Raw genomic sequence first — 20,085 nt, forward strand, 5'->3', positions numbered from 1 at the left:
AAAAAAAAAAAAAAAAAAAAAAAAAAAAAAAAAAAAAGCAGCAGCGGCAGCTCCATGGCAGCTTGGAACTGGTGCCAGGAAAATGGGAAATAAAGAAATTAAACCCCCCTCCTAAAGCCCCTCGGTGGGTTCAGTGCACTCTGTGTCTCACAGAACTTCTCTTTTTTTTCTCTCTGCACATCAGGCATGAACTAAGTTTAAAAAATAAATCATCAAGCCAACAACAAAAAAAAAAAAAATCCCAAACCCTACAAATTTCCAGTGGGAATTCTGCAAACAGCATCGCTCCTCAGTGTTGGGAGCCACCGGTCCCTGCATATCACCAGCAAATAAAAAATCAAAAATATAGCTATATATTGAATTTCTCTCCCTTCCTTCCTCCCACGGCAAAGCTGGGTAAGGCAGGATCTCCCCAGGTGGAGAAGCATCACCTATTCAGGTGCATTTATTTAAATTTATCTCTCTGTATAAAAAAAGAAATTAAATCCTGTTAGTAGCAAGAAGGTCTCTTGGCCCACCCCAAAATTCCCCTCCCCTTTAACACTCCAGAACTGTCGGCTCTAAAATTAAATGTTTTCCATAGGAAAGGTCTACTTGGAAAAAAAAAAAAAGCTGATAAATAGGTACCTTTGTTTTATTCATCTCTTTTTAAGTCTCATTGAAATGAACAGCGCAAGGGTCTGTGGGAGGAGAAAATCCATCGTAAATACTTCCTTGACAACAACAAAAATAGAAATATGCTCATGGAAATGACACAGGAACACCTGGAAAACCTCAAAGGGCTGAGATGTGACTGACCTCGGCAGGATGGGCAGCACTGGCCCAGGATTCCGGGGACAAATCACTCCCATCTGCTGGCAAATCCCACCAGATGTTGGGATTTTTGCTTCCTCTTTTTTAATTCTTGAAGAGGTTTGAAAGTTACAAATGGCAGAAATCCCTGGTTTTCAGGGAGGTGTTCTCCTCGGCTCTTAAAAAAATTAAAATTAAAACAAAATACACAAAAAAAATAAAAAGAAAAAAAAAAAGAAAAAGACAATTCCCACTGCCAAGTTACAGCAGGAGGGATCCAACACCCAGAGATCCTTCCCAAAAATCAATGTACTAAGGCTGCTGTCACAGGGGGCAGGACTGGCCCGGAGCAGAGGGAAAATTGGATGCTTTATGGAAAAAAAAAAAGCAACATCAGATAAATCAAACACAACCAGAGTCACATCCCAGGTCCCCATGCTGGGATAACCCATCCAGGTGCCTCTGCATCAATAAATTCCCCTTTTCATTTGTTCTTTCATTTTTTTTTTTCCTTAAGGAAATGGGGAAAACAAACAAACAAAACAACAACAAAAATGAAACCGCTTTGGGGAGCAGCCTCTCCCCAGCCCTCCCTGACCCACTGGCAAACTCCAGTGCCCAGCTTGGGGTAACAGCATTTTTAAAATTCCTTCTTCCTTCCACTCCTACTTTTCCATCAATTCCCCCTCCCTTCTCCTGGCTCAGTTTGCTGCAGGGTTGGGATTATTTTTGTCACTAACCAAGCAGGGGAGGCCAGTGGGGACCCTCTGGCATCTCCTGAGCGAGGGAGAGATGCAGCAGCTGAAATGCGGACGAGACCTTGCTCTGGCCAAAAAAAAAAAATTAAAAAATTAAAAATAAAAAAAAAATCAAGTCCTGTGGCTAAAGGAGAGGAGAGGCAAGGGGGGGATCCCAGGAATGTCAGTAGGGAACCCCCCGGCCCCGGCCTCCCCGTGGAGGCACTCGGCCAGGCCCTCGGAATGCCTTCCCGTAGGAAGGCGGCGGCGCCTGGGTTGGGGCAGCCCAGCTGTGCCCCGTTGCTGCCCCGCTGGCAGCGCCCGTGCCCGGCCCCAGCTCGCCGTAACTCTGCACTTTGGTGGCCTCTGGATGCAGCAGCGCGGTGCTGTTGCTGCCCTCGCCTTTGCCGAAGGCGTGCACGCCGCTGAGGGGCGCTCTGGCGAAGCGCAGGTCCTGGTCCCCGGGGAACTGCAGCGAGCCCGTGCCCTGGTAGCCGCTGCTCTCCCCGAGGTGGCTCACGGAGCCCAAGAAGGTCCTGCTTTTCCCCAGGGCTTGGGCAGGAGAAGGTTCTAGCAGAGCGTGGCCCGGGTTGCCGAGCTCCTCGGCACCGAATCCCCCCTCGGAGCTGTCGCTGCTGTAAGTCCTGCCGGGCTGCGAGCGCCCGTAGCGCGGCGGCTCCTGCGGGGCGAGGCCGAGCGGCTCCGGGTCGGGCTGCGCCAGGAGCTGCAGCAGCGCAGCCGTCACGGCCGGGTTCAACTCCTGCGCTGCTCCGCACAGATCCTCTTCGGCCACGGGAGGAGGCGGCGGCGGTCCGGGGGGCTCGGGGGGTCTCTTCTCTGCTGGGACAATGGCAGGAGGACACGCTGTGGAAGGGTGACTTCTTTTAAACACCGTTTCAAACAGACACAAAGACATTTTTCTAAGCAAATCAAAAGCGAGCCCTGCCGTAAGGCCGCCCGCTCGGGGATGCTGTGGGAAGAGGCGGAGGGAAGAGTTTGAACTGGCTGCCTGGGAGATCAACGTTCATTAACAATGTTCATTAACGCTTTCGCCCCGGCCCCCGCGCACCCAACAGCTGTCCTAACACCTGGGCAGCCGTGCAGGGAATTCCCTGCCGGATCAAAGGCTGATCCCGACATGTGGAGCCACACGCCAGCCCCGTGCTCCCCCAGGGCAGCGGCTCCGGCTCCAGGGGCAGCGAGGCCGGGATGTGCAGCCTTGCACAAACACAAACCCGAGCCCAGCACACGGCTGGCAGCTCCCGAGTGCCCCCTGGGCACCCCCAGGGCAGCGGGCACCCGATCCTGCCCCTTCCCACCCACCCAGCCAGCCCTGCTGCCAACTGAGTCCAAAACAAGTCCATCCCCCGAATATTTCATGAGCAAGAGAAAAGCCTTCTGCTTCCTCCCCGTGCTCCTTCACCCCTGATTTCCTCCCAAATCAGGGTTTGTTTCCCCTCCTGTTAAAAGAAAGCTCCGTCACCCCCAGCCCACCCTGCTGTGTGAGGGCGAGGAAGCACAAAGGAGGTGGGAGATGGAGCAGAGCCCTGCCCTGAGGCAGTGCACCAGGCAGGCCATATGGCTGCAGGTGCCACCCTGGCTCACAGGCTGCAGTGACACCACGCAGTGCCCATGCAAAGGTGACAGCAGGGCAGGGAGGGGACACGGCTGCTCCATCCCTGCCTCCTCCCACAGCAACACACCTGAGCTGCCTCCTCTCCCTCGCCCACGGGGGGAAGGAATTGCTGGCGATGGCAGAGCCCACGGACACCTTTGTTGGAATCACATCCTCAAATCATTGGCAAAACTGGTTATTAAAAAGGTCAAACTTTATTGTGAAAACCAGTAGTCTTCCAGGACCACCCCTCCACCCGTATCCGTCAGTCCACTTTGAAAACTAGATTGTATTGAAATCCAGAAAAATAAAACAACAACGGGGAAAAAAAAAAAACAAAACCAAAACAAAAAAAAATAAACAAACCCCAAAAACAATCTTCAGGTAAAATTTGTAAAGCCAAGCTGATCTGGGGGACAGCAAATCATTCCAAAGAATTATCAACAGAGAACAACGGCATCGAATTCCATCTGCTCTACAGTAACCTAGTTATCTTCCAGGACTAGGGCAACAACAACAAAATAAAAAAAAAAAAAAAGAGGAGAAAAAAAAAAAAAAAAAGAAAAAGAAAAAAGCACGATCACAACTGGCTCGTGGTGGGCGGGTGTTGAAGGCACGAGAACACAGCACGTTCAGCTACATTGCAGGAGGTGGGATCGGGCCAAAACAGGCTCCCCGGAGAGTCTGAGACAAACTCAGGAGGCGCTTCTACAATTTGGTGAGGTCGTCACAGGCTGTTGCTAATAAATTCAAAAAATCAACAGAAACAAAAAAAAAAAAAGACATGGAGACATTTACACTCACCTTTGGAAAGGAAATCCGAGAGCTCACTGACACAAGCAGGGGGTTTTAAACTCGTTTGGTTCAAAAATCAGCTCCAGGTAGAACCAGGCACTTGTGGGTGCTCAGGTTTTACTCACACAGCTGCCACTATCCCTCCCTTCAGCACTCACCACTATTTCAGCTCTTTAAAATCATCTCTGCAGGTTTATTTATTTATTTAAGAGGGGATGGTGAAAAAGAGCTGGGAAAAATGCAGAGGTGCAGCAGCATCCTGTGCAAAAAACCTCCCTGGATGTGCAAACTGATTGCTGGGGGGGTTTGAGGAACAACTGACCCTCCAAACTTCCCTTGCACTTTTGGGCAAACCCCAAAACCTCCAATTCACCTGCACTGGCCCACTCCCAGTGGAGCACTGATGGATTTTGGGGCAATATTTGCCTGTTTGGGCTGTTTAGAGCTGTTCAACCTCCTGAGCTGTCCAGCACTTACCGCAGGAAGGGGAGTCAGGGTCTTTCCTCCTGATGTCCAACCACATCCTACCCCCTTCCCTCCTCCCATCCACACCCCTGCTGCCTCTCTCCCATCACTCCAAGCCCTCATTGCTGGCTGCAGCACTCTCTGGGATGCTCCCACCATGTGTGTGGTGTTTCTCATTTACCTGTGCTCTCCTCGGCGTGCCTCGTCGGGCTTTTCCTGGAGCCGCGCTGCTCGCTGCTCTTCTCGCCGTTGCTCTCCTCCAGGGTTATCCCAGGCTCCTGGCTCTTCATCAGCTGACTCAGCAGAACTGCCAGCACGTTCTGCATGTCTCCCTGAGCGCTGGCTGCCTCCGGAGTCTGCTGCTCCTCCTGCACCTCTGCGGGCGGCTCCTCCGCCGCCGCCTCCTCCGCTGCCGCCGCCGGGGGCTCGTGGTGCTGCGCCGTGGCCTCGGTCAGGGCCGTGATGGACTGGTTGAGAGCCTCCAGCTGCTGCTGCATCTCGGGGTTGGAGTGCACGTTGAGCAGCTGGGCCATCTGGGGCACGCTCAGGTCGGTCTGGCTCTGCAGCAGGTTCAGCAGCACGGCCAGCTCGCTCTGGTTCAGCTGCTGGGTGATGTCGCCCAGGCCTGCGGGACACACGGGGAGCGGCGGTGGGGTGGTGAGGGGTGGGATTGTGGTATTGCACAAAGGTGGTGAACAGCCCTTCCCCACGTCCCAGAGCCAGGAACAGCCCTTCCCCACGTCCCATTGTCAGGAGCGGCCCTTCCCAATATCTCATAGCCAGGAACAGCCCTTCCCCACAGCCCACAGTAATGAACAGACATATTCCCCACAGCCAGGAACAGCCCTTCCCATGTCCCACAGCCACGATCCACATCCCAGAGCCAGGAACAGCCCTTACCCACATCCCATTGTCAGGAACAGCCCTTCCCAATATCTCATAGCCAGGAACAGCCCTTACCCATAGCCAGGAACAGCCCGTACCCATAGCCAGGAACAGCCCGTACCCACATCCCACAGCCAGGAACAGCCCTTCCCCATATCCCACAGCCATGATCCACATCCCAGAGCCAGGAACAGCCCTTACCCACACCCATAGCCAGGAAGAGCCCTTCCTCACATCCCAGAGCCATGATCTACATCCCAGAGCCAGCATCAGCCCTTCCCCACGTCCCAGAGCCAGGAACAGCCCTTCCCAATATCTCATAGCCAGGAACAGCCCTTACCCACAGCCCACAGTAATGAACAGACATATTCCCCACAGCCAGGAACAGCCCTTCCCATGTCCCACAGCCACAATCCACATCCCACAGCCAGGAACAGCCCTTCCCCATATCCCATAGCCAGGAACAGCCCTTCCCATGTCCCAGAGCCATGATCCACATCCCACAGCCAGGAACAGCCCTTCCCCACATCCCATTGTCAGGAACAGCCCTTCCCAATATCTCATAGCCAGGAACAGCCCGTACCCACATCCCACAGCCAGGAACAGCCCCTCCCCATGTCCCAGAGCCATGATCCACATCCCAGAGCCAGGAACAGCCTTTCCCCACATCCCAGAGCCATGATCCACATCCCACATCCATGAACAGCCTTTCCCCACATCCCAGAGCCATGAACAGCCTTTCCCCACATCCCAGAGCCATGATATCCATCCACCAGCAATCAACACCCCTTCTGCATGTCCCACAGCAAGGAACATCCTTTTTCCATGTCCCACAGCACTGACCACCACCCCTTCTCCATGTCCCACAGCACTGACCACCCCTTCTCCATGTCCCACAGCAAGGGACATCCTTTTTCCATGTCCCACAGCACTGACCACCCCTTCTCCATGTCCCACAGCAAGGGACATCCCCTCTCCACATCCCGCAGCACCCACTGCCCCTTTTCTACATCCCACAGCCAGGAGCTTTCCTTCTCTCCACATCCCCCAGCACTGCAGATCCTTCCCCACAGCCCACAGCCCCCGACCAGCCCCTGTTTGTGTCCCCAGGCCGGCGGGGAAGGCAGGGATGCTCCATGAGGAGGGATTTGGGATGCGGTGCCAGCCCCGGCTGCGGTGGCACGGCAGCAGCACCCCGTGGCACTGCACACACACTGCACCCACTGAGCTGCTGCTGCTCTGCCCCCAGCCCTGCCCAGACCCTCAGCACACCCGGCTGCTGCTCAGAGCAGCTCAGCCAGGCCCAACTGCCCCGTTCCTGCCTTTGGGAAGTGAGGTTTGCCGAGGATACCAGGCTACGGCAGGGGGGTGAGGATGGCAATGGAGGAGGATGGCAATGGATGAGGATGGCAATGGAAACCCCAACCCCACAGCAGTGCAATCACAGCCTGGCCCCTCCTGAGATGCCCACAGACCCAAATCACTCCCTCCTGCACCGGGAAGGCTTCCCAGGATGCAGCTGGGATGCAGGAAGGGCGTGTGCCCTGACACAGCACGAGGAATTAGGTCAAGCAGAAGGCAATGCCTTGCTGGGAGCTGGCCTGGGATCACAGGGCTCTGTCCTGACCTGCAAGGATCCAGGTTATCCTAAAATACATCCTGGGAGTGGCATCACCTCCCTTCACAGCCCAATGACAAGTGACAAGGGTGTCCCTTCACGCTGACAGTGACGCTGGAACTTTTTGGGAATAAGGGTGGCAAGGCTTTGGTTTCAGCAGCTTAAAATGGAGCTTCTCTGGCTGGTAGGCAATGGAGAAGGGGACATTCTTCTCCCAGCTGTTTGTTAATCCAAGCACCACCTTTTGTCCATCTGCCATGTTTCACTGAACACATGGATTGTGCATTCCCTGGAGCAAGAACTGTCTTCCTCGTTACTTGTCAGCACAGCATTGGGCACAAAGGAAGCCTTAGCCCATATCTGGGTTTTTCTAAGGCTTCTACAGAACAATCAGGGCAGCTTTGTGTAAATCCACATTCCTCCCCTCCAACTATTTGCTGGGCACAGGGGGTTTCATCACTGTTTGGAACAGTGCACAAGTCCAGGATCTGTCAGTCTGGGTGACCTTTTCTGCAGCAAAGTGCAATAATTTTCATTTTTGCCCACCAGCCTGACACTTCCCACCCCTAATCTTTCATATAATTTATCAACAAGATCAAACTTCAGCTCATTGCACACCCTGGACGTGGCTCCACCTGCCAGCCTAGGATTCCTATGATTTGTTTCTCCACTGGCTGAAGTGACTCAACGACTCCTTTCATCATTCAGCCTCTTTTAGAACTAATAACACAGCTCAGAACAAATTCACAGTCAGCTCATCAGTGACTTCTGAGGACCAGACAGAACCTTCTGCCTCTTCACAGCAGAGAGAGGAGGAAAAAAAAAACAAACTAAAAGAAATGAGGACAGGAAGAGCCTGGAATGCCCTTTCTGCAGAGAGTTAGAGGTGAAAGAACCAGACTGGCTAAAAAACAAACCCAAAGCAAGGAACACACCAGGAACCTTTTCCACACCCAGGTGGGCACTCACCTACTGCATCTGCAGCACCAGGCTCTGCTTTGAGCTGGGCAGGCTGGGGGGGCACAGGACTGCTGTTGTTTTTCACAGTGTCTGTGCTTGGAACAGAGGTAGCTTCTTTCCGAGAAACTTTTGATACCGGAGGCTCCTCCACGGCCATCCCGCTCTGCCGCTGCCGCCGCCGCTTCTTGCTCCACAGCTCGTGGCAATCCTGCCAGTGGGGGAGGCTGCAAGACAGGGGAAAACATGGCAGGGAAACCAAGGCAATCCTCAGAACCCACAGAAGCCCTCAGCACAGCCTCTGGATCGCTGCAAGTGGCCAAGGGCAGCTTGGATGGGGTTGGGAGCCACCCTGGCATGGTGGGAGCTGTCCCTGCCCCAGGTCCCTTCCCACCCAAACCACTGCAGGATGGAATTTTGTACATCCATGTAATGCTGTTCCATTTTTAGAGATGGGAAAATGTCCAGAAGCCAGCAGGGAAACCAAGGGAATCCTCCAAACCCACAGGAAGCCCTCAGTGCAGATGGTGTTGCCCCTGGATCCCTGGAAGTGGCCAAGGGCAGCTTGGATGGGGTTGGGAGCCACCCTGGCATGGTGGGAGCTGTCCCTGCCCCAGGTCCCTTCCCACCCAAACCATTGCAGGATGGAATTTTGTAGATCCACGTAATGCTTACAGATGGAGAAATGGACTCAGGAAGCGATTTTAGGAAGAAATTCCTTCCTGTGAAGGTGCTGAAGGGCAGGAATGGATTTCCCAGAGAAGCCAGCAGGGAAACCAAGGGAATCCTCAAAACCCACAGGAAGCCCTCAGTGCAGATGGTGTTGCCCCTATGGCTGCCCCTGGATCCCTGCAAGTGGCCAAGGGCAGCTTGGATGGGGTTTGGAGCCACCCTGGCATGGTGGCAGCTGTCCCTGCCCAAGGTCCCTTCCCACCCAAACCATTGCAGGATGGAATTTTGTAGATCCATGTTATGTTGTTTCACTTTTACAGATGGAGAAATGGACTCAGGAAAGGATTTTAGGAAGAAATTCCTTCCTGTGAAGGTGCTGAAGGGCAGGAATGGATTTCCCAGAGAAGCTGGGAAACGTCCAGAAGCCAGCAGGGAAACCAAGGGAATCCTCAAAACCCACAGAAGCCCTCAGCACAGCCTCTGGAACACTGCAAGTGGCCAAGGGCAGCTTGGATGGGGTTGGGAGCCACCCTGGCATGGTGGGAGCTGTCCCTGCCCAAGGTCCCTTCCCACCCAAACCATTGCAGGATGGAATTTTGTAGATCCATGTAATGCTGTTCCATTCTTAGAGATGGAAAAATGTCCAGAAGGCAGCAGGGAAACCAAGGGAATCCTCAGAACCCACAGAAGCCCTTAGTGCAGATGGTTTTGCCCCTATGGCTGCCCCTGGATCGATGGAAGTGGCCAAGGGCAGCTTGGATGGGGTTGGGAGCCACCCTGGCATGGTGGGAGCTGTCCCTGCCCAAGGTCCCTTACATCCTGCAGTGGTTTGGGTGGAAATTTTGTAGATCCATGTAATGCTGTTCCATCTTTACAGATGGAGAAATGGACTCAGGAAGGGATTTTAGGAAGAAATTCCTTCCTGTGAAGGTGCTGAAGGGCAGGAATGGATTTCCCAGAGAAGCCAGCAAGGAAACCAAGGGAATCCTCAGAACCCACAGAAGCCCTTAGTGCAGATGGTTTTGCCCCTGGATCCCTGCAAGTGGCCAAGGGCAGCTTGGATGGGGTTGGGAGCCACCCTGGCATGGTGGGAGCTGTCCCTGCCCAAGGTCCCTTCCCACCCAAACCATTGCAGGATGGAATTTTGTAGTTCCATGTAATGCTGTTCTACTTTTACAGATGGAGAAATGGACTCAGGAAGGGATTTTAGGAAGAAATTCCTTCCTGTGAAGGTGCTGAAGGGCAGGAATGGATTTCCCAGAGAAGCCAGCAAGGAAACCAAGGGAATCCTCAGAACCCACAGAAGCCCTCAGCACAGAGGGTGCTGCCTCTGGAACACTGCAAGTGGCCAAGGGCAGCTTGGATGGGGTTGGGAGCCACCCTGGCATGGTGGGAGCTGTCCCTGCCCCAGGTCCCTTCCCACCCAAACCATTGCAGGATGGAATTTTGTAGATCCATGTAATGCTGTTCCATTCTTAGAGATGGAAAAATGTCCAGAAGGCAGCAGGGAAACCAAGGGAATCCTCAGAACCCACAGAAGCCCTTAGTGCAGATGGTTTTGCCCCTGGATCCCTGCAAGTGGCCAAGGGCAGCTTGGATGGGGTTGGGAGCCACCCTGGCATGGTGGGAGGTGTCCCTGCCCCAGGTCCTCTTCCACCCAAACCATTGCAGGATGGAATTTTGTAGATCCATGTAATGCTGTTCCATTCTTAGAGATGGAAAAATGTCCCAGAAGGCAGCAGGAAAACCAAGGGAATCCTCAGAACCCACAGGAAGCTCTTAGTGCAGATGGTGTTGCCCCTGGATCCCTGCAAGTGGCCAAGGGCAGCTTGGATGGGGTTTGGAGCCACCCTGGCATGGTGGGAGCTGTCCCTGCCCATGGCAGGGGTGGCACTGGGTGGGATTTAAGGTCCCTTTCCACCCAAACCACTGCAGGATGTAATTCTGTAGATCCATGTAATGTTGTTTCACTTTTACAGATGGAGAAATGGACTGATGAAGGGATTTTGGGAAGAAATTCCTCCCTGGGACAGTGAAAGATGTCCCTGCCCATGGCAGGGGTGGCACTGGATGAGTTTTAAGTTCCAACCAAACCACCCTGGGATTCCAGGATCCCTGACTGCAGCCAGACCTCCACAGGAAGGGGCAGGTCCTAAAACCAGCAAAGGCAGTGTAAAAATAATTTAATTTGCACATCCCTGAATGTGCTGGGATCCCACAAACCCAGTGGGTGCACCAAGCTCTGGGAGTGTTAGGAAAGGCCCTTCCTTGAAGGAAACAGAGATCTCCAGAGCTGTGGCTGCATTTTCACACAAACCACTCACAGTTTTATCATCTGCTTGACTGGAGCAGGACAAAACTGAGTGACACTGCTCAGCCCTGGCAGTCAATTAACACACAGCCTTAATTAGGCCTGAGCAGCTCTCCATGGCAGAGAAAGGGCTGTGCTACATCTACTCCTGCACATCTTCCAGCAGAGCTTTAGAGCATCTTACAAACACTAAACTGGGCTTTATAAACCCAGCCTGCCATCAGGCAGAAAACCAACAGCACAGGAAAAGCCATTTGCTCAACCACACGGCCAAATACAAGGGCAGAGCTGAGAGAACAACCAAGAAATGATAATTTTGACTGAAAAGAACACCATGTCTCCATCCCAAAGCTCACGGTGGGAGGATGTCGGATCTCAAGATCTCAGTCCTGAGGTGCTGAGCCACCGAGACCACCTTGGGGGGCTCGGGAGTCCTGGAATGTTCCAGAAGTGTCTGGTGGCTGCACTTTGACCCTACACAGGAGACGACAAGGATGAGGGCTTCACCGGGGTGAATGGTGAAGGGATTGGTTAATTAGAGGGTGAGACACAGGGTTTAGGATTTATGTACAGGGGGGTTTAGAGGAGTAAGATGGAGGAATTGGGGCGTGTCCTGTCCTTCTTCTTCTTCCTCTTCTCCTCCATCTTCTTTGGCCACGGTGGCACTTTTGGATTGGTTATTACTGAAAGTGCACCGAGTTATAAGAATAGATGGTATTGGGGAAAAATGATAAATATTGTACACGTAACAATGGGTATAAAGATACGTGGCTGCCCCGGAGGGCAGCACAGTGTGCTCATGGCTGACTGCTGAGCAGATCTTTGTTCGGCTGAAAGAACATCTTTTAGATAAACAATTAATAAACATAAAAACCGAAAGAAGAACTGAAGCCTCTTCTCGTCCTTCGATACGCGGCTGCCCCAAGGCCACCCCGGGCCTTTCCAGGCCCCTCAAACAGCCGAGATAACCGGACAGGAGGACAGGAACTGGGACTTACTCTGGAGGTGCCATTTTGCTGAGGTCAACGTCCTTCAGGAAGTCACTGTGCAGGGCCTGCTCTGCTGTGCAGCGTTTGCCGGGGTCCAGCGTCAGCATGTGGTCCAGCAGGTCCAGGGCAGAGGAGGGAATGCTGTGGGGAGATGGGAAACATGGATGGGAGCATGGAAAATGTGGGGAAAAGCTCAGTGGAAGGAGAACATCTCAGCCTAAGGGGAATCCACAGAGCCAGAGCAGCTCAAAGGCAGCATCAGGCAAGGCTGGAGCTGTACCTGGAGGTTCAGGAAAGGTTTTTCCCCCCAGAGGGTGCTCAGGGAATGGGGATGGCCCTGAGGCTGCCAGAGCTCCAGGAGGGTTTGGACAGGGTGGGATTTTGGGGTGTCTGTGCAGGGTCAGGAGCTGCACTGGATGATCCCTTTGGGTCCCCTCATAAATGGCAAAATACTGAGTGGAAATATAATGGAATATATTAAATTATATTTATTTAATTATTATTATATTATGTATTATATATAAAAATATATATACTATATATAAATATAATATATATTATATATTATATAAAAATATATTATATAATATGTATTTTATATAACATATATATTATATATATGATATATATTATATATGATATATATTATATATATAATATAAATTATATAATATACATTATATATAATATACTATATAAATAATATATTATATACAAATATATAAATATATAATAATATATAATATATAACATATAATATATATTATTATATATAATAAATTTTATATAATTATTATATATATTATATATAAGATAATTATTATATATATTACATTATATAATTATTATATATAATATATTATATATAAGATAATTATATATAACATTATATAATTATTATATATAATAAATTATATATAATAAACATCTATTATAATGATATTTATTTATTTATTATTAAATTACATACAACTTCAAATTATATGAAACATCTTCTATTCCTTGATGTTTCCACTCTATATTTTGCCATTTATGAGAAGCACCTCTGCCACACCTCCCACAGGATTATCCCACAGCCAGACCCTGAACATCCCCCTGAGGCAGAGCTGTCCCCAGCCCCAGGGCAGCTCTCTGGAGGAGGATGAGGAGCTGGCAGGGGGCACAGGGGGCCCAGCCCCACTCACAAGGAGAACTCCTCGCGCAGGCGCCGCCGGTATTGCTTCTTGGGCTTCATAGTGTTGAAGTAGGGCAGCTTGATCACATCTGGCCACACAGCTGGGCAGGGGCTCCCACAGAGCCGGCTGGGGAGCAGGGAAGCACAGTCAGCCGGGTGGGACTCACAGAACAACACAACTCACTGAGTCACGGGGCTGGAAGAGACCTCCAAGCATCGAGTCCAACCCAGCCACAACACCTCAACTCAACCTTGGCACCCAGTGCCACATCCAGGCTTTGTTAAACACATCCAGAGATGGTGATTCCACCATCTTCCATTCCAAAATCCAGAACTCACAGAATGACCAGGTTGGAAGAGACCTTCAAGATCAAATCCAACTCAGCTCCAAGACCTCACCCAAACCCTGGCACCCAGTGCCAATCCAGCCTTGTTTAAACACACCTAGGGATGGTTACCCCAGTCCCAAAATTCACAGAATGACCAGGTTGGAAGACACCTTCGAGATCATCGAGTCCAACCCAGCCCCAACACCTCAACTCAACCCTGGCACTCAGAGCCACATCCAGGCTTTGTTAAACACATCCAGAGATGGTGATTCCACCATCTTCCCAGTCCCAAAATTCCCAGAACTCACAGAATGACCAGGTTGGAAGAGACCTTCAAGATCATTGAGTCCAACCCAGCTCCAACACCTCAACCCAACCCTGGCCCCCAGAGCCACATCCAGGCTTTGTTAAACACACCAGGATGGTGATTACACCCTCATCAGTCCCCAAATTCCCAGAACTCACAGAATGACCAGGTTGGAAAGGACCTTCAAGATCATCAAATCCAACCCAGCTCCAAGACCTCAACTCAACCCTGGCACCCAGAGCCACATCCAGCCTTGTTTAAACACACCCAGGGATGGTGACTCCAGTCCCAAAATTCACAGAATGACCAGGTTGGAAAAGACCTTCGAGATCATTGAGTCCAAATCAGCTCAAACACCTCAACTCAACCCTGGCACCCAGAGCCACATCCAGCCTTGTTTAAACACACCTAGGGATGGTTACTCCAGTCCCAAAATTCACAGAATTCACAGAATGACCAGGTTGGAAGAGACCTTCAAGATCATCAAATCCAACTCAGCTCCAAGACCTCACCTCAACCCTGGCACCCAGAGCCACATCCAGCCTTTGTTAAACACCCCCAGGGATGGTGACTCCACCACCTCCATTCCAGAACTTCATCACCTTTTTGTAAAATACCTTTTTCCTGATATCCTAGCTAAATTTCCCTTGGTGCAGCTCGAGGCCGTGTGCTGTGGCTGTGTCAGTTCCTGCAGACAGAGCCCAGCCCCAGCTGAGCACGGGCCCCTTTCAGGAGCTGTGAGAGTGATGGGGGCACCCCTGGGTCTCCTTTGCTCCAGGCTGAGCACCCCCAGCTCCCCCAGGGGTTCATCACAGGGTTTGTGCTCCAGACACCTCTGGACACCCTCCTAAATTGGGGGGTCAGAACTGGACACAGCACTTGAGGGTCAGAGCCACCAACCCCAGGGAAAACACCTTTCTAAGCAACCTGCTGCAGGAAGAACCCAGAGCTGGGCACAGCTCAGATGAGGTGTTAAAAAAGGAGATGCCAGGAAGAGGAAAATGTTGAGCTTGAGTTTATAAACCATCCAAAACACGGACAATTTATTTTTCTTACTAAAAAATTTAAAAGCTTAATATGTTTCTTACTTTAAACCTCCCAAACTCACTAAATTTTAGTATTTTTACAATGGTGAGGCTGTGGAAGAGGTTGTCTAGAGAAGCTGTGGACTTGATACCCCTGGAGGTGTCCAAGGCCGGGCTTGGAGCACCCTGGGACAGGAGAAGGTGTCCCTGCCATGGCAGGGGTGGCACTGGCTGGGATTTAAGGTCCCTTCCACCCCAAACCATTTCAAGATTAAAACTCCCAGTGTGAGAATTAATTCAGGTTGGTGATTTTTGCATTCAGCAAAATAGCAAGGTTTACTGAGGCTACATAAATCAGCAACCACACACCTGGTGTAGGTGTGGACACCTGATTATTCCCATTTTTTTATTCCTGGCCTTGTTTTCCAGGCAGGTTAGAAAACAAGAGCTCCTCTAACTCACTGCCTGTGTGCACGAGCAGCACCTCCCCTGCCAGACATGAGTGTGCAAAGCTTTACCTGATTAATTCAAGCTGAGCCAGTTCCAGATTGGCTTGAAAAATAGGCTTCTTTGTAAACAGTTCCCCGAGGATACAGCTGGAAGGAGGAAAAGCAAGAGGTCATGACAGCAAACCCTGGGGACGAGCGGCTGAACATGGCAGCGCTTGTGCCTTGCCTGAGGAGAGGGATTTGCATCAGGGCTTGTAGTGACAAAGTGACCTGTGTGTAGTGACAAAGTGACCTGTGTGGGCTCCTGGGAATCACCTCCTGCAAGGGGCTGCTCCTGCAGGACACGTTAACTCTTTGCAGGAAAGGAGGAGCTGTCAGTGTGACAAGCACAGAGCTCTCATCTCCTCCAGGTTCAGCTTTTGTTTGGATTTTCAGTTTCTCTCTGCTGGTCCAAGCTGTCAGGGCCAGCAGAGGAGATGGATTTGTGCACACAGAGGACAGAGGAGCACCTCTGACTCCTGCATCTCTCCTTCAGCCACCAGGAATCAGTCCCAGAAGAAGCTGAGGGGAAGCTGGAATGGGACCTGAGCAGCAACTGGGCCTCACAGTCAGTAATTCTAATTAATTATTAGGTTTTTTTTGTAGTGACAAAGTGACCTGTGTGTGATTCCCAGCCCTGGGAATCACCTCCTGCAAGGGCTGCTCCTGCAGGAAGCCCCTGACACGTTAATTAACTCTTTGCAGGAAAGGAGTGACAAGAGAAAAGAGCACAGAGCTCTCATCTCCCCCAGGTTCAGCTTTTGTTTGGATTTTCAATTTCCCTTTGCTGGTCCAAGCTATCAGGGCAAGCAGAGGAGATGGATTTGTGCACACAGAGGACAGAGGGAGCACCTCTGACTCCTGCAGCCCTCAGCATCTCTCCTTCAGTCAGCAGAAATCAGTGCCAGAAGAACCTGGGGGATGCTGGAATGGGACCTGAGCAGCAACTGGGCCTCACAGTCAGTAATTATAATTAATTATTAGGTTTTTTTTGTAGTGACAAAGTGACCTGTGTGGGCTCCTGGGAATCACCTCCTGCAAGGGGCTGCTCCTGCAGGACACGTTAACTCTTTGCAGGAAAGGAGTGACAAGAGAAAAGAGCACAGAGCTCTCATTTCCCCCAGGTTCAGCTTTTGTTTGGATTTTCAATTTCTCTCTGCTGGTCCAAACTGTCAGGGCAAGCAGAGGAGATGGATTTGTGCACACACAGGACAGAGGGAGCACCTCTGACTCCTGCAGCCCTCAGCATCTCTCCTTCAGCCACCAGGAATCAGTCCCAGAAGAAGCTGAGGGGATGCCAGCACTTGGAATGGGACCTGAGCAGCAACTGGGCCTCACAGTCAGTAATTATAATTAATTATTAGGTTTTTTTTGTAGTGACAAAGTGACCTGTGTGTAGTGACAAAGTGACCTGTGTGGGCTCCTGGGAATCACCTCCTGCAAGGGGCTGCTCCTGCAGGACACGTTAACTCTTTGCAGGAAAGGAGGAGCTGTCAGTGTGACAAGCACAGAGCTCTCATCTCCTCCAGGTTCAGCTTTTGTTTGGATTTTCAGTTTCTCTCTGCTGGTCCAAGCAGAGGAGATGGATTTGTGCACACACAGGACAGAGGAGCACCTCTGACTCCTGCAGCCCTCAGCATCTCTCCTTCAGCCACCAGGAATCAGGGCCAGAAGAAGCTGGGGGGATGCTGGAATGGGACCTGAGCAGCAACTGGGCCTCACAGTCAGTAATTATAATTAATTATTAGGTTTTTTTTTGTAGTGACAAAGTGACCTGTGTGTACAGAGCCCCCAGCCCTGGGAATCACCTCCTGCAAGGGGCTGCTCCTGCAGGACACGTTAACTCTTTGCAGGAAAGGAGTGACAAGAAAAAAGAGCACAGAGCTCTCATCTCCTCCAGGTTCAGCTTTTGTTTGGATTTTCAATTTCTCTCTGCTGGTCCAAGCTGTCAGGGCCAGCAGAGGAGATGGATTTGTGCACACAGAGGACAGAGGGAGCACCTCTGACTCCTGCATCTCTCCTTCAGTCAGGAATCAGTGCCAGAAGAAGCTGAGGGGATGCTGGAATGGGACCTGAGCAGCAACTGGGCCTCACAGTCAGCAATTCTAATTAATTATTAGGTTTTTTTTGTAGTGACAAAGTGATCTGTGTGTAGTGACAAAGTGACCTGTGTGGGCTCCTGGGAATCACCTCCTGCAAGGGGCTGCTCCTGCAGGACACGTTAACTCTTTGCAGGAAAGGAGGAGCTGTCAGTGTGACAAGAGAAAAGAGCACAGAGCTCTCATCTCCCCCAGGTTCAGCTTTTGTTTGGATTTTCAATTTCTCTCTGCTGGTCCAAACTGTCAGGGCCAGAGGAGATGGATTTGTGCACACACAGGACAGAGGGAGCACCTCTGACTCCTGCAGCCCTCAGCATCAGAAATCAGGTGGCCCTTCAGCCACCAGAAATCAGTGCCAGAAGAAGCTGGGGGGATGCTGGAATGGGACCTGAGCACCAACTGGGCCTCACAGACAGTAATTATAATTATTAGTTTTTTTTGTAGTGACAAAGTGACCTGTGTGTACAGAGCCCCCAGCCCTGGGAATCACCTCCTGCAAGGGGCTGCTCCTGCAGGAAGCCCCTGACACATTAATTAACTCTTTGCAGGAAAGGAGGAGGTGTCAGTGTGACAAGAGAAAAGAGCACAGAGCTCTCATTTCTCCCAGGTTCAGCTTTTGTTTGGTTTCAACTTCCCTCTGCTGGTCCAAACAGTCTGTGGCTGTCAGGGCCAGCAGAGGAGATGGATTTGTGCACACACAGGACAGAGGGAGCACCTCTGACTCCTGCATCTCTCCTTCAGCCACCAGAAATCAGTGCCAGAAGAAGCTGAGGGGATGCCGGCACCTGGAATGGGACCTGAGCAGCAACTGGGCCTCACAGTCAGCAATTATAATTAATTATTAGGTTTTTTTTGTAGTGACAAAATGACCTGTGTGTGATTCCCAGCCCTGGGAATCGCCTCCTGCAAGGGGCTGCTCCTGCAGGACACGTTAACTCTTTGCAGGAAAGGAGGAGGTGTCAGTGTGACAAGAGAAAAGAGCACAGAGCTCTCATTTCCCCCAGGTTCAGCTTTTGTTTGGATTTTCAATTTCTCTCTGCTGGTCCAAGCTATCAGGGCAAGCAGAGGAGATGGATTTGTGCACACAGAGGACAGAGGAGCACCTCTGACTCCTGCAGCCCTCAGCATCTCTCCTTCAGCCACCAGGAATCAGTCCCAGAAGAAGCTGAGGGGAAGCTGGAATGGGACCTGAGCAGCAACTGGGCCTCACAGTCAGCAATTATAATTAATTCTCAGTTTTTTTTTGTAGTGACAAAGTGACCTGTGTGTACAGAGCCCCCAGCCCTGGGAATCACCTCCTGCAAGGGGCTGCTCCTGCAGGACACGTTAACTCTTTGCAGGAAAGGAGGAGCTGTCAGTGTGACAAGAGCACAGAGCTCTCATTTCCCCCAGGTTCAGCTTTTGTTTGGATTTTCAATTTCTCTCTGCTGGTCCAAGCTGTCAGGGCCAGAGGAGATGGATTTGTGCACACACAGGACAGAGGGAGCACCTCTGACTCCTGCAGCCCTCAGCATCTCTCCTTCAGCCACCAGAAATCAGTGCCAGAAGAAGCTGGGGGAATGCTGGAATGGGACCTGAGCACCAACTGGGCCTCACAGACAGTAATTATAATTAATTATTAGGTTTTTTTTTGTAGTGACAAAGTGACCTGTGTGTAGTGACAAAGTGACCTGTGTGGGCTCCTGGGAATCACCTCCTGCAAGGGGCTGCTCCTGCAGGACACGTTAACTCTTTGCAGGAAAGGAGGAGCTGTCAGTGTGACAAGAGCACAGAGCTCTCATTTCCTCCAGGTTCAGCTTTTGTTTGGATTTTCAATTTCTCTCTGCTGGTCCAAACTGTCAGGGCCAGCAGAGGAGATGGATTTGTGCACACACAGGACAGAGGGAGCACCTCTGACTCCTGCATCTCTCCTTCAGCCACCAGGAATCAGTGCCAGAAGAACCTGGGGGGATGCTGGAATGGGACCTGAGCAGCAACTGGGCCTCACAGTCAGCAATTATAATTAATTATTAGTTTTCCCAAGCTGTCTTTGTGTTATAAACCCTGCTGAAGTTCCCCAGTGGGAAGTGCACACTGTGGGGAATCCAGCCTTGGTTCTGCTGGTGAATCCTCTAGTCTTTGCTCCTGAATCATTTGGAAAAATGTTCCACCTTTGTGGCTGAACTGCTCAGAGTCTTGTTCCCCAGGCTTTCTGAAACTTCCTGAAATATCTACTTAAAATATTTTAGCTGAAAAAAAATAAAAATAGTGGCAAACTGCAACTTAAAGAGTTTAGAGAAAAATTCTCTAAAAAAAACACAACGAAGGAGTGAGCAGCAAAAATGTGTCACCCATCTTGATCTCAAGGGTGTATCAATATCATTTTAAATAGGGTTAAGAACAGAATTTTCACTTTCTCATTTCAAACCCAAGGAAAACCTCATTCCAGGAGTTTTTCCTAAGTGGTTTTAATGACGACAGCCCAGTACTGTGAAATATTCCTGTCTCCTCCTGACACCCTGCATGGATGGGGCAGATCCAGCTGTGGGAAGGGGCCCAAATGAAGGAGCAGCTGCCATGGATTTTAAATAGTGAAAATTCAGGTTTTTACCCTTTCTCATTTCAAACCCAATGAGGAAAACCTCATTCCAGGAGTTTTTCCTAAGTGGTTTTAATCGGAGTACAACACTGTCCCACAGCACAGCACTGTGAAATATTCCTGCCTCATCTCAGGGATGGGGCAGATCCAGCTGTGGGAACTGGCACAAATCAAGGAGGAGCTGCCATGGGTTTTAAATAGTGAAAATTCAGTTTTTTACCCTTTCTCATTTCAAACCTCATTCTATGA

General features: G+C 50.8%; 1 protein-coding gene across 1 annotated transcript in view; it reads right to left on the reverse strand.

Moving 5' to 3' along the window:
- Window positions 1-1,651: 1,651 nt before the first annotated feature.
- CDK12 (cyclin dependent kinase 12) overlaps window positions 1,652-20,085 on the reverse strand; it is a 57,333-nt gene continuing 38,899 nt past the window's right edge. The window contains 6 exon segments of the mRNA XM_064733621.1: window positions 1,652-2,393; window positions 4,586-5,029; window positions 7,877-8,091; window positions 11,846-11,977; window positions 13,021-13,137; window positions 15,190-15,267. Of these exon segments, the coding sequence (XP_064589691.1) occupies window positions 1,714-2,393; window positions 4,586-5,029; window positions 7,877-8,091; window positions 11,846-11,977; window positions 13,021-13,137; window positions 15,190-15,267 (1,666 nt within the window). The 3' untranslated portion in view covers window positions 1,652-1,713.

This window comes from Zonotrichia leucophrys, chromosome 27, assembly GCF_028769735.1.
Source record: "Zonotrichia leucophrys gambelii isolate GWCS_2022_RI chromosome 27, RI_Zleu_2.0, whole genome shotgun sequence".
In the NCBI taxonomy this organism is placed as follows: domain Eukaryota; kingdom Metazoa; phylum Chordata; class Aves; order Passeriformes; family Passerellidae; genus Zonotrichia; species Zonotrichia leucophrys.